Here is a 25,227-nt window from a genome sequence, read left to right on the forward strand (position 1 = left end):
AATGTAGTATATATAATTATGTAACAACCCGTTTTTCGCTAGAATTATTGCATTTAATTATTATGTGTGTTTATATGTGCTTGTGTGTGATTATTTGTCTTTGTGTGTATTTAATTCGGGATTAGTGAATTTTTGTCCTAGAAGGGTATTTTAGTCATTTTTAGACTAAGGAGTATTTTGGTCATTTGGCGAGTAAGGGTAAATTAGTCATTTTATTAAGAAGGTTATTTTTGATGTTTTAGTAATAATAGTTATTTTTACTAAGTTACTAGTGAGTTGGGGTAATAATTTCGATATGGTAATTATTCGGTATTTTAGCTGTTTAAGTAGTAACTTTTGAGAATTAGTTGGTAAAAACCGAGCCCAACTGGAGAGTGGTATAAACATAACTCTTATGAAAAAAATTAGGTTAAAACATTCATTATTTCATTTCACAAACTTGAGAGGTAGAAAGTAGATCATAAACTTGGTGAAGAGGAAAGAAGAGGAATCTAAGGTTTTGGGAGCTAGAGGGGAGATTGAAGATGAAGCTAGTGGATTCAAGACTTAGAGGTAAGGGGGATAGATCCTTTCCATTAAATAAGCTAGAATTCTCATTTTTCACTTTTGGGTCATAATCACTTTTGTATGAATTACGATTTTGTTGATTTTAAATGTTGATTTTCGTGCTCATATTTATGTGGTTAATTTGGGTATGTGAAATTTGTCATAAACTTGTTGTTTGTGCTTAAACTTCATGGTTGTTATGTGTTAAAATTATTATGTTGAAGTTTTGGTTTAAAATGGTGAAAATAAAGTTGTTGGTTTTTATTGTTGATGAATTCATGATTACATGCTATGAATATTGTTGGATGTTGTTGGTGATGATAATTCATGATTTGGGTGATGATAAGTTTAAGTTGTTGTTCTTGCGTTGTTTTTAAATAAGTCAAAATGTTGTTGTTAGAACTTTGGTGTTTTTGTGAAAACTAATTGAATTGTTATGTAAGCTATCTTAAGGGTTGTGAAAAAATAGAGAATTTGATGTGTTTGAGCCTTGGAACATGACTTTAATGGTTTTGGGATAAAGGGGGATCTAAATAAGCACTTCTGGGGCGTTTTTGACGAAAATCCGAGTCCAAAACACACCAAACGGGCTTTGTCACGGCACTGGCGCCTACACTTGAGCGCTAGGGACCCAGTTACAAAGAGCCAGCGCCTGGCCCTGACCCCTCTGGTGCTAGGCGCCCGGGACAGTGCAAGTTTCTACTTGCATTTTGTTCCGAGCGCTTGGGGGTGACGCATAGGGTTCCTAGGCGATCTTTAGGTGATGTTCTTTTGCTGTTTTGATTAAAATTATTGCTAGAACATAGTATGCTTACACTTATATTGGTTTTGTTAATATGGGAAGAAACTTGAATTTGAGACAAACTTGATTTTGAAATAACCGGACCATGATTTTTTCTTAAGAGCAATGATTATGTTTTGAGTTGTCTACTGTAATAATGAACTTAGATGATGTATGTAGGCTTTATGAAGGACCATAAGAGTATGAAACTTGGATTTTGGTAAAAAGGTGAAATAGACGAAAACTTGGGATTTTCATAGACGAACATTAGTGAAATCTTGAATTGAGACTTGTTAGTTTTCCAATGACTTGCATTCTTGATAATATGACAATTTATGATTGTATTGAGGATTTATACGCTTGAGATATGATGAATTGTATGAAAATGTCAAAATCGGTGTTTTGTGAAAAATATACGAACTTTATCGAAATTGAGTTTTATGACTTTCAAAACTTGTGAATGGTTTGTAATCATGTTTATATGGTGGAATGATGATGAATCAATGTCGAATATGTGTTTTATATGATGGATATCATGATATTGTTGTTTGTCCGTCTTTCGTGCAAAATGTGAATTTGAAACGATATTGTTTCTTTAAGGTGATAATTGTTGACGGTGAATTATGTTGTTGATTATGATGATGATTACGATGATGATTTATTAATGTTGACGAATTCTTACATGCAAAATGGTGACGAAATTGATGGTGTAAGCATGTATGAAAAATGTTGATGTTGATGATGACGATTTGTTGAATGAACATATGCATTAGTGAGTAATATGTTCATGCATTCATAAGTATCAAGTGGCGATGATTAGAATACTTTGTATTCAAGAGACGACGATTATGATATGGTTTCTTATAAAGAGGCAATGATTATGATAGAGTTGTATCCAGAGGCGACAATTGGTACCACATGCATATATAGTCGGGTCTAGAACGCATTGCATACATTTGTTAAGTGTCATACTTGCTATGTGCTTGATGATTTTGTGCATTGGTGAAACTTGGTGATTAATGTACTTGGTGAAATTGGTGAATATGTTAAGATGTGAAATTGTGCTTGTTATATCTTTTGGCTTGTATGCTTAATGTTTAATTATGTTGAATTCGTTGTGAATAATTTAATGAAGTGTTGTTGACCTTATGAAATTAAATATACCGTTTTACTTTCAATTGATTATGTTGTATTTGTGGAATGTTATATAACCCCCAGTGGTTGTTTGGTTGACCGCTTGCTTATTTGTATGAATGGGTAGACGGCTTGCAGGATTAGTTGCTTTGATTGCTTGTGAGTATGCTTGAGGATAGCTTTGGAGCTACCTCGTCTCTCTGCTTTGGGATTCTTAGTTTAGGGCTCTGATTAGGTGTCGATCTTATGTCATTTATGTTTTATGATTTTATGAGATTTATTCACCCAGTTTGTTGAGATTTGGAGATGTATTATAATTTATGTTGCATGGCTACTTTGGAGATTTTTATTATCTGTTGATGAGATATTATGATATTATTCCGCTGCGATGTTTTTGGAAAATTATTTATGCATGTTTTGGACTTATAGAAGAAGTAACATCTAAATCCTTTGTATGATTTGTATTATTTGCGTGATTTATCGCTTTGAGGGTTTAAGGTGTTACAAATTACACATATATTAGCCGGACTGATAGGCTTAGTAGGTTTTCTATAAGCCTTAGCCTGACCTATTTAAATTAATGAGATTTTTAAAAAAACTTAAACCTAACCTACTTAATAAATGAGCTAGGCCAAGTCACGAGTCAGGCTTTAAGTAGGCCAAACCATAAGGTCCGTGACGAACGGTCTGACCTATTCCCATCCCTAAATCATACATACACAATATCAATTAACTAATTATTTCTTCTAAATATAAATGAATAAACCGCCTACAAACTTCACATGAAAGATTCAGATTGATTTTCCCACTGTCTGCACATGTTGGCATTGACATTGGCATTTGACATTTTTATCACATCACATTAACAAACTAAACACAATATGTTGGAACACTAGTTGGAATTGAGTGGAAGTTGTAAAGAATAAACACATATCTCTTAGGAAAGAACTAGTGTTGGTATGAATTGAAAAAATGTCCCACATTGGATAGGACATACCCACTAGTAGTGTTTATATAACTGGGGTTGACTTTTAAAGGTGTGCCCTTGGGGTACCCACTTTTGTGAACGGGTGAGCGCTTATATATATATATATATATATAGGGTGTATCAAGTGAGAGAGTGTGTGTGTGTGTGTGTATATATATATCTGGAAGGTTTCAGATATATCCACTCGCATGAGAATTGATCTGCGAATTGCTTAGAGATTAAGTCTGCTTAGTCCACAAGCTAACTTAATCTTTAAGTCACTCCGGATTTGTTACGAACTCTCCCTATAAAAGGAGAGCTCGCCTCACTCATTCTTCACACCGAAAAACACAGTTGATGCTTCCCGTGCTTTTCCTCTCTTCTCCCTCTTTCGACTTGTGTTGACGAGTTCTTCTTCCTTTTTTCTACTACTTTTATCCCTTCGGTTTCGAGTGGTCTTCGTACCATATTAAGTAGTTTAATCGAACATAAACCATATTGAGAGTGTTATTTTCCGAACGATTACTTACGGTACAGTACGTAATCGAACATGTGAATTGAGCCGTTTTATCCTTGAGGCGGCTCGGTTGTTAGTATACCTTGCAAAAACTCGGATAGTGTCGTGAAACGTCTTAAAGAGAGCGACCTGGTCGCAACTCAACCGATAATATCTTCGGTGGTGATTTCTTTTATCAAAAAGGTACTTTTCTAATACCGAAAACAACACAATATAATATTTTTTTTAGATGGTCAAAATGGTAATAGTCATTATAAACTAACACACATAAGTAAATGAGCGAGATTCAAACCCCGATCACAAGATCTGGCTTAACAATACTAACATTTTTGTCAGAGAAAATAAGATTTGTGGACAACACAATAGTTATCTATTTACTATTTATTTCACCACATAAAGTTTTGATCAACTATTGCTTACTTCATTGTAACAGATAGCACATGCTGAGCATTCTCCAAAGTAAGTCAAAATTGATCATCCATATAATATTCATATCATCAGGTTTGATTCCATCTGCAAGTTCCTAATCAAAACAATTAATAAACAAACCCAGCATAAAGTCTCTCAGGTAAAAATTCATTTGAATTACTCACAATTTTGGATATCTCCCAATAGCCTAAAAATTAACCAACTATTTTGCACCTTCTGGGTCTTTATAGCCTTTTTTTTTTTTTTTTAAATCAATTTCAGCTTTTCATGGTAGTAAAAGTGCAACTGTTGTGTGTAATTTGAAAGTTTCCTTCACTATTGCTTGTAAAAAAGGTAAGTTTCCCTAATGTCTGCGTTGAAGTGGAATTATATCCCTTCAACAAATAAATTCGAAACATATCAATTTAAGATTTAAGTTTGATCCTTAAAGGATTATTAGTTTACAAGTCTTAGTTTCCAGTGCAATAAACATTTGACCTAAGTAAAAATGTAAGGAGTAAGAAAAAATCACACACAAATGTGGAGAAAAATTAGAGAGAAAAGGTAAAAAGGAAATAATATTATTAATACAAGTAGATATGAGTTACATACACCGTTTTTTATAAAGCTAAAAAATGTATTAAAAGAAAGAAAAAAAAAATAAGGAAAAGAACAAGAATGGGAACTATACCATTCAGTTTGCGATTTTCTATTTGGTTGGTTTGGTTTTGAACACTCTTTTTTTTTTTTGTAGTGACCGGGGTTTGAACCCCGGACCTTGCATATTTTATGCATTGTCCCAACCAATTGAGTTAAGCTCACGAGGACTGGTTTTGAACACTCTACTACATATACACTCTATTTGTAAAATCAAACATCTTCATACAAACCAGATACATGAGTTATTCAATAAACGTAAACACATATGTTTTACTTGCAATTGAGACCAAAGGGACTATATCAACTTTATTTAACCTTTTTTTTTTTTTTCACATTCAAGATCAGAAGGATATTACTGAATAAATGAATAATAAAGTGGATGCAAACTTCACGTGAATGATTCCAATTCATTTTTACATTGCTTTCTTATGATTCCACTAACATTCTCACTAGTCACTACATTTCAAACAAATTAACAAAAGGAAACAACACCATGCTGCAGTAGATGATAAAACAAACAAAAAAACAATACGTACACAATTTATTTTGTCACATATGAAAAATTCAATTATTGCTTACTTTAATTGGAACAGCTAGCAAAGGTTGAGCCTTCTCCAAAGTAAGTCCAAATTTATCATCCATATTCATATCCTCAGGTTTGATTCCACCATCAAGTTCCCAATCAAAACAATTAATAAACAAACCCAACATCAAAAACAAAACCCTAATAGCCAATGGTAAACCAGGACAAATTCTTCTCCCACCACCAAAAGGTGTCAACTCAAAATTTCTACCTTTAAAATCAATGTCTGACCCTAAAAATCTATCTGGTGAAAATTCATTTGGATTTTCCCATAAATTTGGATCTCTTCCAATAGCCCAAACATTAATCAAAACTTGTGCACCTTTAGGTAGTTTATAGCCATTTATTTCTAAATCAGTTTCGGCTTTTCTTGGAAGTAATAGTGGAACTGCTGGGTGTAATCTGAAAGTTTCTTTTATGATTGCTTGTAAATAAGGGAGTTTTCCTATGTCTGATTCCTTAACTATGTTTCCTTTGCCAATAATTTGGTTCAACTCTGCTTTTGCTTTTGTCATAACATTTGGGTTATGAAGTAATTCAGCCATTGCCCATTCTACTGTTGAAGTTACTGTGTCAGTTCCTGCCACAAACAAATCCTAGCAACAATGGAAAAAATAAAAGAAAAACACATTATTAGTTTATGTGAGGTATTTTGTAATTGGCTAGGTGCAATCATAAAACAATAGAAATGATATTTGTACAACCATTTTTGTGACAATTTATCAGACAATACTTAGATGAGATGACGTGAATTTCTTCTAGTTTAACCAAAGTTTTAGATTCGAATTCAGCTTTGGGTATGCAGCTAGCAGCGTTAAAACTCTGATTTACATAAAAAAATACAATTCGTATATAACTTTTTCATGTTTTTCTCTAATTTATGACTTCCACCACCATGAACAATAGTGTATCATTATTCGATAGATAGAGGGGAAATCAAATCTAAAGGGAGCTTCCTCACTAGACATCTCAAAAAATTGGATTTCCTTTTCTTATCTATCTGTCTTTATTTCTTAAAACTAATATTTAATAAATTGCGCTGCACTCAATCGGGCAGACCAAGTGTGAGTTCTCACCTCATATAATACGGTTCAACACACGATTCACTCCCGCTGTCCACCCTGCTGAACTAGGTTTTGACATATCGGAGCTCGGTGGGTCATCAACATTGGACCAAGAGAAACTACACAAATGGGAAGGGATGACTTACGTATATTTTTTTTTTAAATTATGGACAATATAAAATATTTTTTAACATAATTAAGTGTGATCGAAAGATAATATGATCATTTATCAATTTTTGTCAATTTTTTAAAAAGCATTTTAGAATGTCCATAATTTTAAGAAAAAGAAAAGCAAATTCTCCCCTCTATTTCTTTTCTAAATCCTGGGTTGAGTTTATGGATCATCTCATATATATATATATATATATATATATATATATATATAGGGATTTGCTAGAACACACCCACTAGTTTTTATGTGGGAGTGTTTTAGCAAGCTACACCTATATATATAGAGGGCATATCAAGTGAGAGCACTATCTTATAGTGAGAGATGAGAGGAATTAATCTCAACCCTTAGATGTAAATAAACGGCTGAGATTAAAATACTCCTTTTCTCTATTTGCATGCACCCTTCTCCTATTTGTGCCAACCCTTCGTCTCTCTGCCTGCTTTCATTCCAATTCTTTACCAAATTCCTCATCTTCTTTTACAAAGAAAGTTAATTCATGGAGTTCCAAATTCCTCATCTTTTACAAAGAAAATTAATTCATGGAGTTAAAAAGTTGAATTTCTCTTCTTAACAAAGCCAACATCTATGTTTTATTTTTTCATACCAGCACCAAATCCATCTTTCTTGTCCATCAATTTGTTGGGGCCCTGCGTTCTCGACATCAATTGAAAGTTGAATAACAAAGCCAGATCTATGACTTATTTTATTCTGGAAACTATAGTTTTTTTAATTGTTAATCATTCTGGAAATCTACCTTCACTAACAACAATCTCAGCCAACCACAATCTCTTTTTTCAAATATAAAAATTGAGAATTTTCAAAAACAAAAAACAATTGGTTTGGTGGGGTATCTCGTATATAAAGCTTGGTCATAAGTATAACACCTAAAGCAATTGAACAAAGATGAAAAGTGAAGAAAACCTATGTTTGTGAGAGGAAGAAAACAAGGAAAAATTAAGAGGGAACGAAGAGGAAGATGAAGCGCACTTTTCAAGAGAGGAAGAAACATGTGCTTGCTTAATCAAGTGTGCCGAGCCTTTTTATGGGAATTTAATCTTGACCGTGTGTTTTGATCTAAGGGATGATATTAAATCCTCTCATCCTCTCATTATAACACTCCTCTCATTTGATACACCCTCTCTATATATATATATATATGATATTTCACAAAAAATTTTCTATACAATGTCATACTTCCAACATTTTTTTTTGTAAAGGTGATACTGCCAACTTACATTAACCTAATAACATTAATTTCCCTATTATACTAATAAATCAAAGCTAACAAAAAGACTAAATTATCTTATCCTTGATATGGAAACCTCAACGACTACATTAGATATTATTGAAAAAATAGCGAGGAACTAATATTAATTCTTCGGTTTTAAATTTAAAGTGTTAGATATACACCTACTCTCTATCAAACCATGTCACATGACACCGTCCCATTCACATATTAGCACCCGACATGACAAACACCAATTGAAACTATGTGTGGGTGCTGTACGAAATGTATGATAAAGGAAATTAAATTCATAAAAACCAGCATTATTCTCATCATCAAGCATATCATCTAACATGTCACTTTTACCACAATAACCCTTCAACTCCCTCATCTTCAACCGTTGATCAACCAACCCTTGAAAAATACCTATCAACTTCCCAAAATATTCACCAGTCCTTCTTCTAATACCATTCGGATCCAAAACCTTAAGAACAGGAAAACAATCTGCAACATTAGCTCTTCCAACTTCCTTCATAATATTTGTAACTAATTCCTTAAACTCCCCAACTTTATCACTTGAACTAACCAAATCAACTGAATAAATTGTATTCGACAACATATTAATCGTTGTTTTAAAAGCAAGTCTTCCAATGTTAACCGCTTCAAACTTCTCTGCGCTATTATTTATATCGTTTGAAAGTTCGAGAATCTTCTTCTGTCTAAGTGTGTGATTCATGTCAAGGTTTTTATTCGAGAATAATAAGTTGTTGCATATTTTTCTGAGGTCTTTCCAACGTTGAGAGATACACATAAAACCTAAACTGTAATTATGGTGGTTAGCACCTTTCATTGCATCAGGGACTGTTCTGTTAGAGAGGGACTGGTCGTTGATTTGAAGGACTGATTTGGCGGTTTCCGCAGAAGACATAACTATGGTAGTTATTTGGCCCAATTTTAAGGACATTATTGGGCCATGGATTTTGGAGAGATTTGCGAGGGTTTGGTGGGGCTTTTGACCTAGTTGATGGAGGTTGCCCATGATGGGGAGGCCACGTGGACCTGGTGGAAGTGGAGGTTTGTGTTTTAAGATAAAGGAATGGAGGAATTGGAGGAAGATGAAGGTGAAGAGAATGAGGAGTATGGAGTTGAGTGTATCCATTTGTTGTTGTAGGAGATGAAGTTGCAGAAGATGAAGAAGAGATAGCAAGTTTTTCTTTGTTAAGGGCACATGCTCTTAAGATTTTATAGTGTTATTTTATTTAGTTTTTGTCCCTACCTCTCCAATTTGTGTGTTAGTAATATGAAGTTTGACGTTAAAGTTAAAGGTAAATAAAATTTGACTAAAAAATTATTTTAAAAAAATATAAATTCGACATTAATCTTTTAGTTTTGCTTGCGAATGAATATTGAAGGGTTTTGAAGGGTAGAATTTTGGAGGACTAAATTTGTATTTTGATATTTTAAAAAGAGTGAAAGAACAATATATATCATAAATGATAATATAATACTTCAATTACACTTAATTTATTTTTAAAATTTTTTATAATGTTCTTATTTATTTTAAAAGTTTTCTCTTTCAAAACCTAACTCAAACAAATTGCTGAAGTTCGTTAACCACCTTATTATCCATTTTACGAACAAAACTTTGGTTTTTTATTTTTTCGTCAAATAGTCTAGTGACTAGAATTCACTATTTTTAAGGTGAATAAGTGGGACGTCCGCGTTTGATGACAATGCATGTTACTGTCAACTGAGTTATGCTCACGGTGACACTTTGTTTTTTTTTTTTTTAATGGAAAGAAACAAACAAAACTTTTGTTGTTTTGTGTTTTTTTTTATTGTTTCTGTTTATTAAGCATAAAGCATATATTTAAGACAACGTTGGATAAAAATAATTAAAGTGGACTTCAAATAAATCATATTTTTTATTCATTTTCTAAGTCATGAGAAGCACGAGGGATTGAATTGAACTTATAATAAAACTCAAATAATTTTGTCAAAAAAATAAAAATAAAACTCAAATAATTATGGGGGGAAACTAAGTTCTTCCGACCGTGTACATCAAAAACATTTCTTTAGAGATTTTCTTTTATTAACAAGTGGAAAAAGGTTTAATATTGATATTTCATATTCTTGTAGAGAAATATTCTGAGATAAAATTTGACAGTAAAATATTTTGATAACAATTTAGATGATTGACGAAGTTTAAATCTATAGTTATTTATGTTTAGTAAATACGATATATAATTGATCCAAATTACACCAATTCAACATCATAATTGATCCAAATTACATTAAAGACCCGTAATCAATACACACTCATAATTGATCCAAATTACACCAATTCAACATCATAATCACACATAATCGATGCAAGTTACACAAATTCGTCGTTAATCACATAATGACACATAAACGATTCAAATTATACAAATTCGTCGTTAGTCACGCATAATCACTTAATCACACACAATCTATCCAAATTACACAAATTCGTTGTAAATCACACATAAACGATCTAAATTACACAAATTCATCGTTAAATACACAATCCACAAATTCATTAAAATCCAACATTACAGACACAAATTCGAAAACATTACACTATTTCACTTTAATCAATATTACACTTTAACGGATTGGAGACAAAGATGTAAAATGTTATTTTCAAGCATTAACCTAAACATTTAATCAACAGTCTTCCAACTGTCTTCATCCTTATCCTCGCCCAGGTTCATGCATGGCACCTGTACATATACATGAGATGTTCTTTGATTTTCACAAATATCGACAAAGTATTTGTTAAGTTGTGACTTCAACTCGTCCAACTTCACTACTAGAAAATATACATTTGACATCAGAGCTTTAACATCAGTGGGAAAATGCCTGACGGGAAAATGCATGAGGAAAGGTTATCACATCAGCTGAGGAAATGCCTGAGGGGAAAATAGATACCAAAGGGTTTTCACATCAGTGGAACTAATGCATGAGGGAAAAGATAGACGCGGTGGCAATTTTGTAATACTAGTGAAATTTACATCTAACATTTTCCACATCAGTGGATCTAGTCACCTGAAGGGAAAACATAAAAAAATAAACAAATACCAAATTCTAGCTCATTCTTTTCACTCACGTTCTTTCTCTCTTCTCGACCCAGTACCAAAACCTTGTATTCTCCACCACCAAATTCAGTCCCAAATTCGTTCCCACCACCACAAATACCCTTCAATTTAGCTTTTTTTTTCCAATTTCCTTCAAATGTGTTGGAAGGATCGATTGAGTTCACTTCCCTCTCATTGGAGCAAAACCCTAGATCTACAATACTTCATCTACTCTGCCCAGTTCAGTTCTTCGAAGAAGAATCAGTCGAGCACACATAAGACAACAACTTTAGTGATTTCATAGATAGTCACTAATATTCCTCCTCCTTCGTTGGCCCTCTCGTCAAATTCTGAAAACACCAAATCTCCTATCCTCTTTCAATCTCATTATAATGGGTATAATATTAGAGTGTTATTGAAAGTATATTTTTGCTTATTTCTTTGTAGGTTGAAGATTTTGTTGATTAATAGTTTAGTTCTATGGCCAAAAGATGTTTTCTTCTCTACAGCGGTGGAGGTGTAAGAATCGGCTCGTATGTATTTCTTAGTTCCTCTTTTCAATTCACGTTTTCTCTTTTGAAACCCCTTTTTATTTTCTTTTATTTTCTTTTATTTTTTTATTTTTTTATATTAAATCTGATTATATAGTCACCATATTTGGTGGATTTTGTGTTTAATGATGTTTGGGATTGAAATTGATGTTTTGTGTATGTTAGCATCTATTTTTATTGTTTAGCAAAAACAAATTTTAAGTCATTACCCTCTCATATGCTTTTCTTTATCACTATACTATGAATCTGTGTTTGAACTTGGATTAACTACTTTTTTTTTTTTTTAAAATTTACTATATTTTTTTTTAATTTGCGTTAGTTGTTTTTGCCTGGATGCATTCAAATGGGTTTTTTGGTGCTTCTAATGATCGGATCTTTAATAAGAAAATTCGTGGTGTCGACGAAATGGTGGAACAAATTAAGATTTTGCGTGGCAATGGAGTTTGAATAGATTGGTCGGTCTTGGTGTCCTGTTTATTTTATGAGTGGTGTTGGAACCTCCGGGAGTGCTTGAATCGTTAATTGTTGTTGCTTGCTTTGTTTGGGGCGGGTTAGGTGTGCTTCTGTTATTTCATACTGGTGTTTTATAGGAATGGTCGGGGGTTTTATATTTAGTTTTTGTCCTGATTGGTGTTGCACGGTCCTGTTTTGGAATGTGTAGGCACACCCCTGTTTTGTTGAGACCCCACTTTACTTTGTGGGTGGATGTCTTTTATATATATATTGAACTGTTAAAAAAAAAGGGTTATTTGAACTGAAAATGGATTAAATTAATGTTCGATGTAGCTATTCTAGATGATACTCATAATGCCACTGTGAAGGTATATAAAATAGTTACCTCACCAAAAGCCACACCTCCTTTCGTTGGTGTTCTTTGTCCTTCACTTTCTCTACTTAATTCATAATTGAATCCATTGAGTTTTGTGTTTCAATATTTTCCATTTTTTTGTGTTTCATTGATTATGCAGCTTCATGGGAGATTGGTAGGTGAAGTAATGAGGTATTGTGTATTTCTTCTTCAATTTTTTGTTATTATATTTTATCATTTGAACCGTCAAATTGTTCATTAAATAAATCAAACAAGATATGTATGCTCTAGCCTCACCATTTTCCTATCTATTCATCAATCACTTACCAAAAAGGAGAAATTGTCATCGATGAAGCCTAATTGTCTTTTTTTCTTCAAATTTTTAGATGGGTTGTTAAATTATCTCTTTTGAAGGTAGTATATTTAATTAATATTGGGAATGCTGAGATCATCTTCTTAAATTTCTTCTCTTTATCAATTAATCAAAGAATTTGAAGCTACTCACAAGGTTATTGTTATATTTGAAGCCATCCCTTCCAACCACTTGGTATATCATCTATCTTTATAAATCTGTTATGTCTCTGATTTTTGTTTGATTATTGTCTTTGGTTATGTGTATGTTACTAACAGTGACTTTAAAATAATGTCTATATATTTTATGGTTTTCGTTGTGATTTAATTTAATTTAAAATAACTTGAAGTTTGTTAAATATGAGTATTGTAATGTGACTATCCACTGAGTCACATGTTATATACGTGTCGACCCCGACATATGTGATTGCATTCAATTAATCCATCTTTTTAAATTATAACCCATGTTGACATGTCAGTGTCCATTTGTAGCCTAATATAATTTGTTGTTAAAAAAAACTTTGTTGTGATTTATTAATCTAGTACTTGAATGAGATTCGTAAAACATATCAATCTGAAGGTATATTATATGGTTACGAGGTTGCCATTTTAGTTTTGTTTTTTACTTCTTTGATGTTTGAATGTGTTGATTTGGTGATGAAGAGTTTGAGAAACTATGGGTGTTAGAGAATTGTGATATAAGATCACTAATCAAAGGAGTTCTAGAGCTTGCAGAAGAGCCATCATGTCTTTGTGTTGATGAGGTATTTTTGTTTTGTATATAGAATGAGAACGTCTCTGTTTTTTTATTTTTGTTTCAATGGTTTTTAGCTTCTTTCTAATGCCTTCGTAGTCTTCACATTAATATATCTGGATCTAATATCCATGTACTTTGTCCTGATTCCTGATCCTTCCCTTTGGCTGTATTCATTCTACCTATTTAAAATATTGTGTAAATGTTAGTCTCACATATATTGGAGGATATGATGGGATTGCTCATTTAGTTAAATCTGGAGCATGACTGAAGTACGGTAATGAATAGCAGGAGGTTGGAATTTGATTTAGGAGACATGAGAATATAAGAAGGAATGATTAATTGGGAGGTAAGGGGGTTTGGGGGTAATGGATTTGTCCAACTTCTGACCTGTACACTGAACTTATATTCTCTGCTAGTTAAAAGGACTTTTGTGCATGCTAAGTAAGACATAAAGTAGAACGAGATTATCTTGAAATGTCTTATAGTTTACTTATATCATGCAGTTAATGTTGGCATGCAGTTAATGTTAAGTAGGACTTCAGACCTCTACACTTAACTTTCTAATCAAATGTCTTACAGTTTACTTATAGCATGCAGTTAATGTTGGCAATCGGTCATTTTATGCGATTTTCCTTGTTTGTTCGATCTATTTCTCTTGTTGCAGATGAAGATTCTTATTTCCTTATGTTGTAGGTACATCGGGTCCAGATGGATATTGTATCGGCCGCTGCCAATGCTACACATGGTTTAGGAAGATACCCACCTTTCAAGAGAGAGGTATGGTACTTAGTTGCTGATTTCTAGTTTCTACTTGCTTCCTAAATCAGTATGCTATGTTAGTATATGTTTCAATTGCTTATGTTTCTTGGGTTTTTTCTTCTTCTGAAGTATATTACTGTGTGGAAAGTTAACTTTGTCTCGCTTTCAATTAACACTGGTTCCAATTTTTCAAGATTGTGGCCCTTGCTACTGCTGCACTGGAAGGGTATAAGAATGAATCAAAGAAAATGGTGTTTGCACTAGTTTATATGGAGCGTTCTTTTGTGCCACCCCAACACTTCATTCGCTTGGTACAAAGGAGGTAATTTGGACTTGTTAGATTTTTCGTGTGACTATTCATTTTTGTCAGAAAAAAATCAGTTCCTTTCGAAGAGAAAGATAACGTGAGAACAAATCATCTTGACTAAATAGGGGAGGATCTTGATCAATTCCTTTTTCCGCTCAGTGCAGTTTGTTTTGGATTTTCCTTAAACATCACTTTTAGATGCAATATTTTTTCTATTAATCAAGTTGATTTCACTTTATTATAGGTTAAGATTGTTGATGTCTGTATTGGCGAGGAAGTTGGTTGCACAAATTCCAGAAGTAAGAGGCCAGGATTTTTGTATATTGGCTGTCATGCATTGCTGCCGAGGCTATACCCTGTACTTTATGCATATTAACTTGGTCTCGCGCGTAACAGTGAAGCAAAGCTCTTCTCCTTCGACGCCATTGAAGTATTGATGGTAGAAATTTAGTAAGTATTTAAAATTTGTGAACTGTTAATAGTGATAATTTTGTATATGTAAACTTGTTATGTATAAAGCTTTAGTGGTACGGAGAATTAAAATCTTTTAATAAGATTTGTGTGTTGATATTGAGTGTATATAAATAAAAATAGGATATCTAATACTGATTATATATTGTATGTTTTCTTTTATTGAATTATGTGGTCGTAAAAAATTGCTCATGGACTCTGCCCTATTTGGTAAAACAACAAAAAAAGGGGGTATATTGTTTTTTTTAATTGAGATTGATCTCACATCGGATTGAATTAGTGCTGATGTGAATTAAACGTATCTCCCATCAGTGTATGGGTTATAACTGATGTGAAAACCCTATCATGTATATATTTTATACAAAATTCACATCAGGTGTATAATAACCTGATGTGGAAAAGAGTCTATCACATCGGGTATGTACCTGATGTGAAAAGTTCTGGACATACAACATCACCTTTAGTTACATCGGGTCCCACCCGATGTGAAAAGTCAGTTTCCACTGATGTTAAATGTCATTTTTGTAGTAGTGCTTGTTGGTGGGGGTTAAAAATACCTTAATCGTCTTCTTCGTTGCGAAGTATCGGACATGAGCTTCAACTTCAACTTCTGCAACTTCAAACATGTTTCACTTCACAAAATTTAATGGAATAACAAACAAGTATGAGAATAAAACCAAATGAAAGAAAAAATTAATAGTTGAATAATTAGAGACCAAAAAGTGCGAGCAATAATTGACATTACATAACCGGCCACCAAAAAATATTTCACTTCATATATTTATATAATCTATATAATGTTGGTTACATATTGACCATAAATATCGGTGTTACATAACCGGCAACCAAAAAACATGTCGGTGTAATATCAACAAAAAATAGGACGAACACCGACAAAAAAGTGTCATAGCCTATCTAACTAGCTAGTGATAGGGAATCATCTTCAACTTCTTCAATGACTTCAAATTCTTCTTTTGGTTTTTCAGGAGTGGGAGTGTCGCAATAAATTGGATTGGGATGATTTGTTGGTTTTTTCTGCGGTTTCGGCTCCTTAGAAAATGATATCTTTGAACAAGGATTGTCTATCCAAAAATTCAAACTTCCATTGCTTATCCTCACCAATCTTGTGATTCATCCACTCCATACAAGACGGTGGTAATGGACAAACGTCTTTCAAATAAACATGAAGAAAGTGGTCGCGAATTAAGCCAAGACACAAGATGTGGGTATGTGGGTTAAGTGGTGGAGCACCTCGAATTGGGAAAAAAGTCTCACATATACCTCTTTCGGGGAAAACCAATTGAACAACAACTACAGTTAAAACTCTATAAATTAATAATGTCAGGACCGGAGAAATTTATTAATTTAGAGAGTTATTAATTTATCGATAAATTAATAATTATTAATTTAAAGAGTTTTTAAGTAATTATACTGTACATACCAAACAAAAAGGCAAATTAGTTTATGCCTCTTAGAATTACGTTGCAACGAACCTTGGGACTCAACGTAAATCAGTAAATATTGTGTTCATATGCATTGGAAATCAATAATGACTTTTGAAGTACAGTAAATGTAAACAAGATGAACAAATGTGTTCAATGTATTCTTAATATATTTTTTTTCAGTTTCAATGAATTATTAATTTATGATTTTCTTGGGACCAAAAATTATAAAGGGATCTCCCGAAAAATTATTATCTTATTATTTTATCGAGTTTTTCAATTTTTTACATTGGCCCAAGTCGGGACCGGACAAATTTATTATTTTAGAGAGTTTATTAATTTACCGAGTATTAAATTAAAGAGTTTCTACTGTATATTGTAACAAGTTGCAACAATGTGACCCATATCCGGTAATGTCAGCCACTTATAGAAGTATGCAATTCCACCACTATTTGTTGGAGAGTGTAAACTATTCATGATTGTTAGCCTACATTTTCAACAGGCTATATTAAATGCAATCAATAGAGTTTGACTTTGTATTTTGAAGAAAGTTGATGTATTCGACATTATAACTAGTGAAGAAGTTGTTTATTATTTGGTAGAAGAATTTGTGTTGCGAAGATTAGAGTTCGACAAGTAAAAGAGATGTCGAAGAAAATATTGGTTTCAGATAAAAGCCAAATAATGGATGCTTTCAAAGGATGCTATTTGAAATTCAAATCGAAGAGGTGTTCTTGACCGTTAATAGCAGTTATAGTTTCAAATGTCTAAATGTAGGTAGTTTTCTAGTATAAATAGTAGTTTTTCATAGGAAACACGGGTCACAATTCAACCATACAGAAAACTTACACTCAAACTATCTGCATTTAGAGAGAAACGAGTCACAAGTCAGAATGTATGAATTTGTGTACCGATTTACATTCAATCAACACAATTTATGTTTGTTTCTTTAAATTCCTTTGCAATTTACTTGTTTCTTTAAGTATTCTTCGTCCTATTTACTGGAAATAACTTCGACGAGTTTGATCCCATCAAATTTGACAGTTATCTTCATCGTTTCCATAAGAACTTCAAGAACATTCACCAATTTTTAGAAAAGAACAAACACAATATGTCCCAAATATTTAATGATTGATCTTGCAAGTAACTAATTTAAACCACGATAAACAATGATATATTGAAAATGCTCATCCGAAGCAACTACCGGCAAATAGTCTCGCTTATTAGTTTTCAACTCATGAATAAGTGCACTACGAACCAATATGTGTTTTTTCCTCATACATGCACATGTGTCTAACTATGATCTGGAAACCACAATTACCATCCCCTTTAACATTCACAATATTTTTAATGTAAGGTCTCATGATCTTTGACATTTGTGTAATGTATGGTAAATACTGAAACAATTGTGTAGTAGGCGTTGAAGCTTGTGAGCGCGAATAATTTCCTATACATGCACTTTTCATCTTTGGAAGTGATGTATTGGTTTGTGACGATTGGCTATCGGGAAATTGAGAATACATATTTTCGCAGGTAGAGTGAATTCGACATGTGGATAACTCTTTCGGTGTAGACCTAACCCTTTTAGGCGCTCCATTGTTTACCACTTTTCTTGAAGGTGAAGACAACATTGTGTCTTCCGGAAATGCTAGTTGATGCATCACCTCTTTGATGTGGAGTTTCATTTTTATAGGGACTTTTTTGAGACGTTCTTGAAAGTCATTCCACTTTTCCATCACAAAAAAATCATCATCAACCTCTTTTCCATATACACTTAACCTTTGCCAATGAGGGTCTATGTCATCCAATAGAATAGGCAATTTTTCCTTTCACTTCATGGCAAGAATACATGCACAAGGCAACCCATTCGATATCATTTGCACACAACCACAATATTTCTTAGCAAAGCTGAATGTCTTGGACCATTTTGCTTCCTCAAAGATAAAACTCAATGTGGGTCTAGATACAACCACCTTAGACATGTTTAGTTTTGAGGACAAGAGACCAAGCAACATCTCAAGTGCCAAGTAAAGTTTATCATCTTTTTCATAGAAAAGAAAGTCAAAACCAACCGAATATGTCATGTTAGTAGAGGTGACATCAACAATCTCAAATAACGGCATTCTGCACAAATTGATTTTGTAAGTGGATTCCATGAGCAAAATGGTCAGAAAAGTGTTAAGCATATTAATTGACTCCGGATGATAAAAAAAATATGTCTTCAAGAGTGGTTTCCTCACTATTTTCTCTTTTGAGATAGACGTATTTATGCTCCTCCAACTTTGAAATCAAGTATTGCATCTCCGTCTTGTCACCTCTTATCCCCTTTCGCCATCTAGTTCGTGCATTGTACACTTGTTTTGATATTCGTCAAACTTTCTTTGTTTTTTTGTTTCAAATCCGTGAGAATATTCCTAGGCAACGCCAAGCTCTTTGTCATGTCGACAAATCTTTTCTTCTCCTCCTCTTTTATTCTACCCGCAAGAAGGTGACCGCCTAACTTTGGCTCCAACTCATGGTTTATGGCCAACAACCAATCATATGTATTCTTCTCAAAGTAACCACACAACCTAAACGGACAATCACATTTCTTTGAGCCCATGACTTCAAGATTCGGTTTGTTTCTCCTCTTCGGTGGTTTGTATACATTACTCCTTTCACATTGCAACGTCAATGTTGGATATTTTAAATTAGATTTATTTATAGATATAATAAATATTGACCTTGCCGCATGTCGACGAACCCAACCAAGCAAATAATCTCGCTCTCGCCATTTTTCCTTTGTTAAAAAAGTGAGGTGGTGTTTACTTCATAACCGCGAAGCTTGGCAACACCGGTAGGTTTAAGTTTTTCTTCAATGTGAGCTAGAAAGAGAATTTTGACTTTAAGCTTCACATCAACGGTTGGTTTGACATCAACAAAAACTTCAATTATGGCCGATTTCGGCTCAAATCACTATGTCTATTGAATAAAAAAATAATAAGGAAAAAATTTAAATAACTTGTTCAACAAGCTAAGAAAGAAAAAAAAAATGGCAAAAAAATTCAAATATTCGGCGCCAACGTGACTTAAGTCACATTGAGATAACACCTACGTGACTTAAGCCACGTGAATCTTACACCTACGTCAGTTAACTCACGTTGAACACCAACGTGAGTTAACTCACGCCCAACCTACTTCCCAAAATGACGCAACAAGCTAAAAAAACCAGCAAAATCCAAAGAGTTTAGATGATAGATTACATGATTTTTGACGTTTGATAAGCGTAGAAACTTGCTTCCTGACGATTTGTAGTGATTTCAAGTGAATATTTTGCTCCATATTTTTGCATTTTTAGGGTTTTTGGAGGTGAAGAGGGAAAGAAAATGGGTGTTGAACTGTGGAACTCCTGAGTTTTGTCCCAAAACAGTATTGCATACCAATGTGAGTTAACTCATGTTGCTTTCTAGCGTGACTTAACTCACGGTGGCATCAACATGACTTAACTCACGTTGTATGTACCGATCGTGACTTAAGTCACATAGGGGTATTTTGTGCAATTCATGTGGGAGTGAGCATTTTTTGTTCTGAGAAGAGCAACTTTCGAAAGCTTGAGCCTAACCTACTTAATAATCGAGTTAGGCCGAACCAGGTTTTAAGTAAGCCGGGTCATAGACCCCTGACGGACGGTCTGGCCTATTCCTATCCCTAGTTCATACATACACAATATGAATTAACTAATTATTTCTTCTAAATATAAATGAATAAACCACCTACAAACTTCACATGAAAGATTCCGATTGATTTTCACACTGCTGCACATGTTGCATTGATATTTGACATTTTTACCACATTACATTAACAAACTAAACACAATATAATATATATAAATTTTTTGGATAGTCAAAATGGTTATAGCCTTTATAAACTAACACACAAAAGTAAATGAACAAGATTCGAACTCCAATCACAAGATGGGGATTAACAATAAGATTTGTGGACAACACAATAGTTATCTATTTATTTCACCACATGAAGTATTTAACTATTGCTTACTTCAATTGGAACAACTAGCACATGTTGAGCATTCTCCAAAGTAAGTCAAAATTTATCTTCCATATAATATTCATATCATTTTGATTCCATCTTCAAGTTCCTAATCAAAACAATTAATAATAAATAAACCCAGCATAAAGTCTCTGAGGTAAAAATTCATTTGAATTACTCACAATTTAATTTTGGATGTCTCCCAATAGCCTTTTTGCACCTTCTGGTCTTTATAGCCTTTTTTTTAAACCAATTTCAGCTTTTCTTGGTAGTAAAAGTGCAACTGTTGTGTGTAATCTGAAAGTTTCCTTCACTATTGCTTGTAAATAGGGAGTTTCCCAATGTCTGCGTTGAAGTGGAATTATATTGCTTCAACAAATAAATTCAAAACATCAATTTAAGATTTAAGTTTGATCCTTAAGGGATTATTGGTTGACAGGATTCAGGTTACAAGTCTTAGTTTCCAGTGCAAGAAACATCTGATCTAAGTAAAAATGTAAGGAGCTAGTAAGAAAAAATCACACACAATTGTGGAGAAAAATTAGAGAGAAAAGGTAAAAGGGAAATGATATAATTAATACAAGTAGCTGGTTAACCAAAAATTTCAAACAATATAAATGTAGCTGGTTAAAAATTTGAATCAAGTACTTCCATCGGTCTCAAGTATAAACAATATTTCACGTATTAGGTTAATTAAATAACTGATGTATTTAGTCTGCATTACAAATCAGATACATGAGTTATTCAATAAACGTAAAAACTGATGTTTTACTTGCAATTGAGACCGAAGGGAGTATATCAACTTTATTTAACCTTTTTTTTTCACATTCAAGATCAGAAGGATATTATTGAATAAATAAATGAATTAAGTGGCTGCAAACTTCACGTGAATGATTCCGAATCATTTTTACATTGCCTTCTTACGATGACACTGACATTCTCACTACATTACAACAACATTAACAAAAGGAAACAACACCATGCAACAGTAGATGATAAAACAAACAAAAAAACAATACGTGCAATATTTATTTTGTCACATGAACCATTCAATTATTGCTTACTTTAATTGGAACAGCTAACAAAGGTTGAGCCTTCTCCAAAGTAAGTCCAAATTTATCATCCATATTCATATCCTCAGGTTTGATTCCACCTTCAAGTTCCTAACCAGAACAATTAATAAAAAAACCCAACATTAAATACAAAACCCTAATAGCCAATGGTAAACCAGGACAAATTCTCCTCCCACCACCAAAAGGTGTCAACTCAAAATTTCTACCCTTAAAATCAATATCTGACCCTAAAAATCTCTCGGGTAAAAATTCATTTGGATTTTCCCACAAATTTGAATCCCTTCCAATAGCCCAAACATTAATCAAAACTTGTGCACCTTTTGGGACTTTATAGCCATTTATTTCTAAATCAGTTTCAGCTTTTCTTGGAAGTAAAAGTGGAGCTGGTGGGTGTAATCTGAAAGTTTCTTTTATTATTGCTTGTAAATAAGGGAGTTTTCCTATGTCTGATTCTTCAACTAAATTTCCTTTGCCAATAATTTGGTTTAATTCTGCTTTTGCTTTTGTCATAATATTTGGGTTGTGAAGTAATTCAGCCATTGCCCATTCTATTGTTGAAGTTACTGTGTCGGTTCCTGCCACAAACAAGTCCTAGCAACAATGGAAAAAATAAAATAAAAACACATTATTAGTATATTTGAGGTATTTTGTGATTGGCTAGGTGCAATCATAATACAATAGAAATGATATTTTGTACAATCATTTTTGTAACAACTCATTGGACAACATATTTTTCTCTATTATTTTGGAACAGAAAAAATAAAGAGAAAGAGATCTATAGAGAGAGAGAAAATAAGGATTTTTGACCCAAAAAAAAAAAGAAAATAAGGATTTAATGTGAGTGTGAGAAAGATATTTGTTCTAAAAATAATTGTATAAATATCATTTCTTTAGAATAAATTTTGTCGTCAAATTATGATGCATTGTTGCAGTCAGAGGTAATTTCAAATTTAAAACACGAATCTTATGATATTATTCAAAGTAAAAATTGTTTGTTTAAAGTTGTGCACTCTTCTTAAGAAAATGATTAGTGTGGTTAACTTCAATACTGAAGTTAACATAATTTATTAAAATATACTTATTAATTATAATTAGTAGAATAATTAAGTCATGTGAACTTCAATATAATAAGAGTATGTTAGTGGAAAAGGAATGAAGATCATGGTAAAATGTACCCTTAGGGCACATTTTTTTTTTAACAGCGAAATTTATTAATAACTACATTTCTTTTCACAAGATGAACCGAGACGAGTAGGATAGAAAAACAACATGCCAAAGATGTCGTATATAAGCGGAATACCCAACAATAGTTAGCATTTATTAAAAAAAGTTATTTTCAAGAAAATATTTTCCAAAGAGTAATAATGTTACATTGATATTCTAAAATAATAATTATTTTCATACAAAGATGTCATTATTCATAGTTTTCTATGGTTATATATAAGTCTTATTGTAGCCTTTGATGTACTAGATATTCAAAATTTGTATATTATTTTTCTATATTTTTCTCTTACCCACCATCAAGAATAGTAATAACTTTTTGTCATTATCTCTCTATATTTTTCTCTGCCTTTCGTTATTTTTATTTTTTTTAACAGCTAATTTATTAATAAACAACCCGACTCCTCTCAAGTCGAGAAGGACGGGATAAAAAATTAGCACCCTTTACAAAAATCCACCACTACATAGGGAAACACAAATAGCCGGCCATACAAGAGAAATAAAACAATACCACCCAAAAAAAAAAAAAAATTACGAGGGACTTAATTGAATTTTAGTTTAAAATTTAAAGTGAAAAAAATACTCGAGCGGATACAAAATTTTGAAATTTGGGCAATCATAAAAATTTATCATTTAATTACATGAATGCTACGATCGTTTAAATTTTCTTCTGTCCTTTTTCTGTGTTTGTTAGTGTATCTAAATCTTCCTTATAAAATTTGTAGACCACATAAGAGTTTGAATATTATCTATCAAACATTTATATGCAAACACATAACACCTGACATGCACATCCAAACACCAATTGTAGAAAATAAAAAAGGAAAGTAAATTCATAAAAATCACATACCACAGATAAGCGTTCAATCTTATCTTTATACATCTCTCCAGCATTATTCTCATCATCAAGCATAGCATCCAACATATCACTTTTACCACAATAACCCTTCAACTCCCTCATCTTCAACCGTTGGTCAACCAACCCTTGAAAAATACCTAACAACTTCCCAAAATACTCACCGGTCCTTCTTCTAATACCAATAGGATCCAAAACTTTCAAAACAGGAAAACAATCTGCAATATTAGCTCTCCCAACTTCCTTCATAATATTTGTAACTAATTCCTTAAACTCCCCAGCTATATCGCTCGAACAAACCAAATCAACTGAATAAACTGTATTCGACAACATATTAATCGTTGTTTTAAAAGCAAGTCTTCCAATATTAACTGCTTCCAACTTCTCTGCGCTAATGTTTATATCGATTGAAAGTTCGAGAATCTTCGTATGTCTGAGTGTGTGATTCATGTCAAGGTTTTTGGTTGAGAATAAAAGGTTGTTACAGATTTTTCGAAGGTCTTTCCATCGTTGAGAGATGGGTATAAATGGTAAACTGTAGTTATGGTGGTTAGCACCTTTCATTGCATCAGGGACTGTTCTGTTAGAGAGGGATTGGTCGTTGATTTGAAGGACTGATTTGGCGGTTTCCGCAGAAGACATAACTATGGTAGTTATTTGGCCCAATTTTAAGGACATTATTGGGCCGTGGATTTTGGAGAGATTTGCGAGGGTTTGGTGGGGCTTTCGGCCAAGTTGATGGAGGTTGCCTATGATGGGGAGGCCACGTGGACCGGGTGGAAGTCAAGGTTTGTGTTTTAAGAGAAAGGAATGGAGGAATTGGAGGAAGATGAAGGTGAAGAGAATGAGGAGTATGGAGTTGAGTGTGTCCATTTGTTGTTGTAGGTGATGAAGTTGCAGAAGATGAAGAAGAGATAGCAAGTTTTTCTTTGTTACTAAGGGCACATGCTCTTAAGATTTTATAGTGTTATTTTATTTAGTTTTTGTCCCTACCTCTCCAAATTGTGTGTAAGTAATATGAAGTGACGTTAAAGGTAAATAAAATTTGACTAGAAAATTATTTTTAAAAAGATGTAAATTCGAGATTAATCTTAAGTTTTGTTTGTGAATGATGTTTTGAAAGGTTTTGCAGGATTAAATTTGTATTTTAATATTTTAAAAAGAGTGAAAGAACAACATCATAAATGATAATATAAGTATTTCAATAACATTTAATTTATTTTTAAAAATATTTTATAATGTTCTCATTTATTTTTAAAAGTTTTCTCTTTCAAAACCTAACTCACAAACAATTTGCTCAAGTTCGTTAACCACCTTATTGTTTAATTTACAAACAAAACTTCGGTTTTTTTTTTTAAAGAAACAAGCAAAACTTTGGTTGTTTTATGCTTTTGTTTTTTTTTTTGAAAAGTTCTTTCGACCGTCCCTCAATTTTTTTTTCTTCCGA

The 25,227-nt window shown here is 32.8% G+C and overlaps 3 protein-coding genes across 8 annotated transcripts; 1 reads left to right on the plus strand and 2 right to left on the minus strand.

Annotated features, from left to right (window-relative positions):
- Positions 1-5,533: 5,533 nt before the first annotated feature.
- On the minus strand, positions 5,534-9,216 carry LOC146953671 (geraniol 8-hydroxylase-like). Of its 2 annotated transcripts, none has more exons than XM_085711422.1 (3): positions 8,370-9,216; positions 8,198-8,229; positions 5,534-6,192 (listed from the first exon to the last, which is right to left on the minus strand). In XM_085711422.1, exons 1-3 carry the CDS (start codon positions 9,214-9,216, stop codon positions 5,578-5,580), a joined length of 1,494 nt encoding a protein of 497 aa, XP_085567548.1. In that variant the 3' UTR covers positions 5,534-5,577. The 2 variants fall into 2 exon arrangements, with proteins under 2 accessions (XP_085567548.1, XP_085567557.1); XM_085711431.1 differs by lacking the exon at positions 8,198-8,229 and adding an exon at positions 7,414-7,415 and having other exon boundaries at positions 8,340-9,216.
- A 1,968-nt stretch (positions 9,217-11,184) lies between these two features.
- LOC146953672 (dynamin-2A-like) lies at positions 11,185-16,793 on the plus strand. 5 transcript variants are annotated; one of them, XM_085711408.1, is made up of 6 exons: positions 11,185-13,064; positions 13,532-13,632; positions 14,319-14,402; positions 14,579-14,706; positions 14,936-15,141; positions 16,149-16,793. In XM_085711408.1, the coding sequence occupies exons 3-5, from the start codon at positions 14,334-14,336 to the stop codon at positions 15,126-15,128; spliced, it is 390 nt and encodes a 129-aa protein (XP_085567534.1). In that variant the 5' UTR covers positions 11,185-13,064; positions 13,532-13,632; positions 14,319-14,333; the 3' UTR covers positions 15,129-15,141; positions 16,149-16,793. The 5 variants fall into 5 exon arrangements, with proteins under 5 accessions (XP_085567534.1, XP_085567535.1, XP_085567539.1 ...); XM_085711409.1 differs by having other exon boundaries at positions 11,185-11,691; positions 12,678-13,632; XM_085711413.1 differs by lacking the exon at positions 16,149-16,793 and having other exon boundaries at positions 11,185-11,691; positions 12,678-12,709; positions 14,936-15,303.
- A 4,633-nt stretch (positions 16,794-21,426) lies between these two features.
- LOC146953673 (geraniol 8-hydroxylase-like) lies at positions 21,427-24,725 on the minus strand. The gene is made up of 2 exons (XM_085711418.1): positions 23,775-24,725; positions 21,427-22,294 (listed from the first exon to the last, which is right to left on the minus strand). Exons 1-2 carry the CDS (start codon positions 24,456-24,458, stop codon positions 21,794-21,796), a joined length of 1,185 nt encoding a protein of 394 aa, XP_085567544.1. The 5' UTR covers positions 24,459-24,725; the 3' UTR covers positions 21,427-21,793.
- Between the last annotated feature and the right edge of the window lie 502 nt (positions 24,726-25,227).

This window comes from Medicago sativa, chromosome 1 (genome assembly GCF_051527215.1).
Source record: "Medicago sativa cultivar Bolivia chromosome 1, Bolivia_mono, whole genome shotgun sequence".
NCBI lineage: Eukaryota > Viridiplantae > Streptophyta > Magnoliopsida > Fabales > Fabaceae > Medicago > Medicago sativa.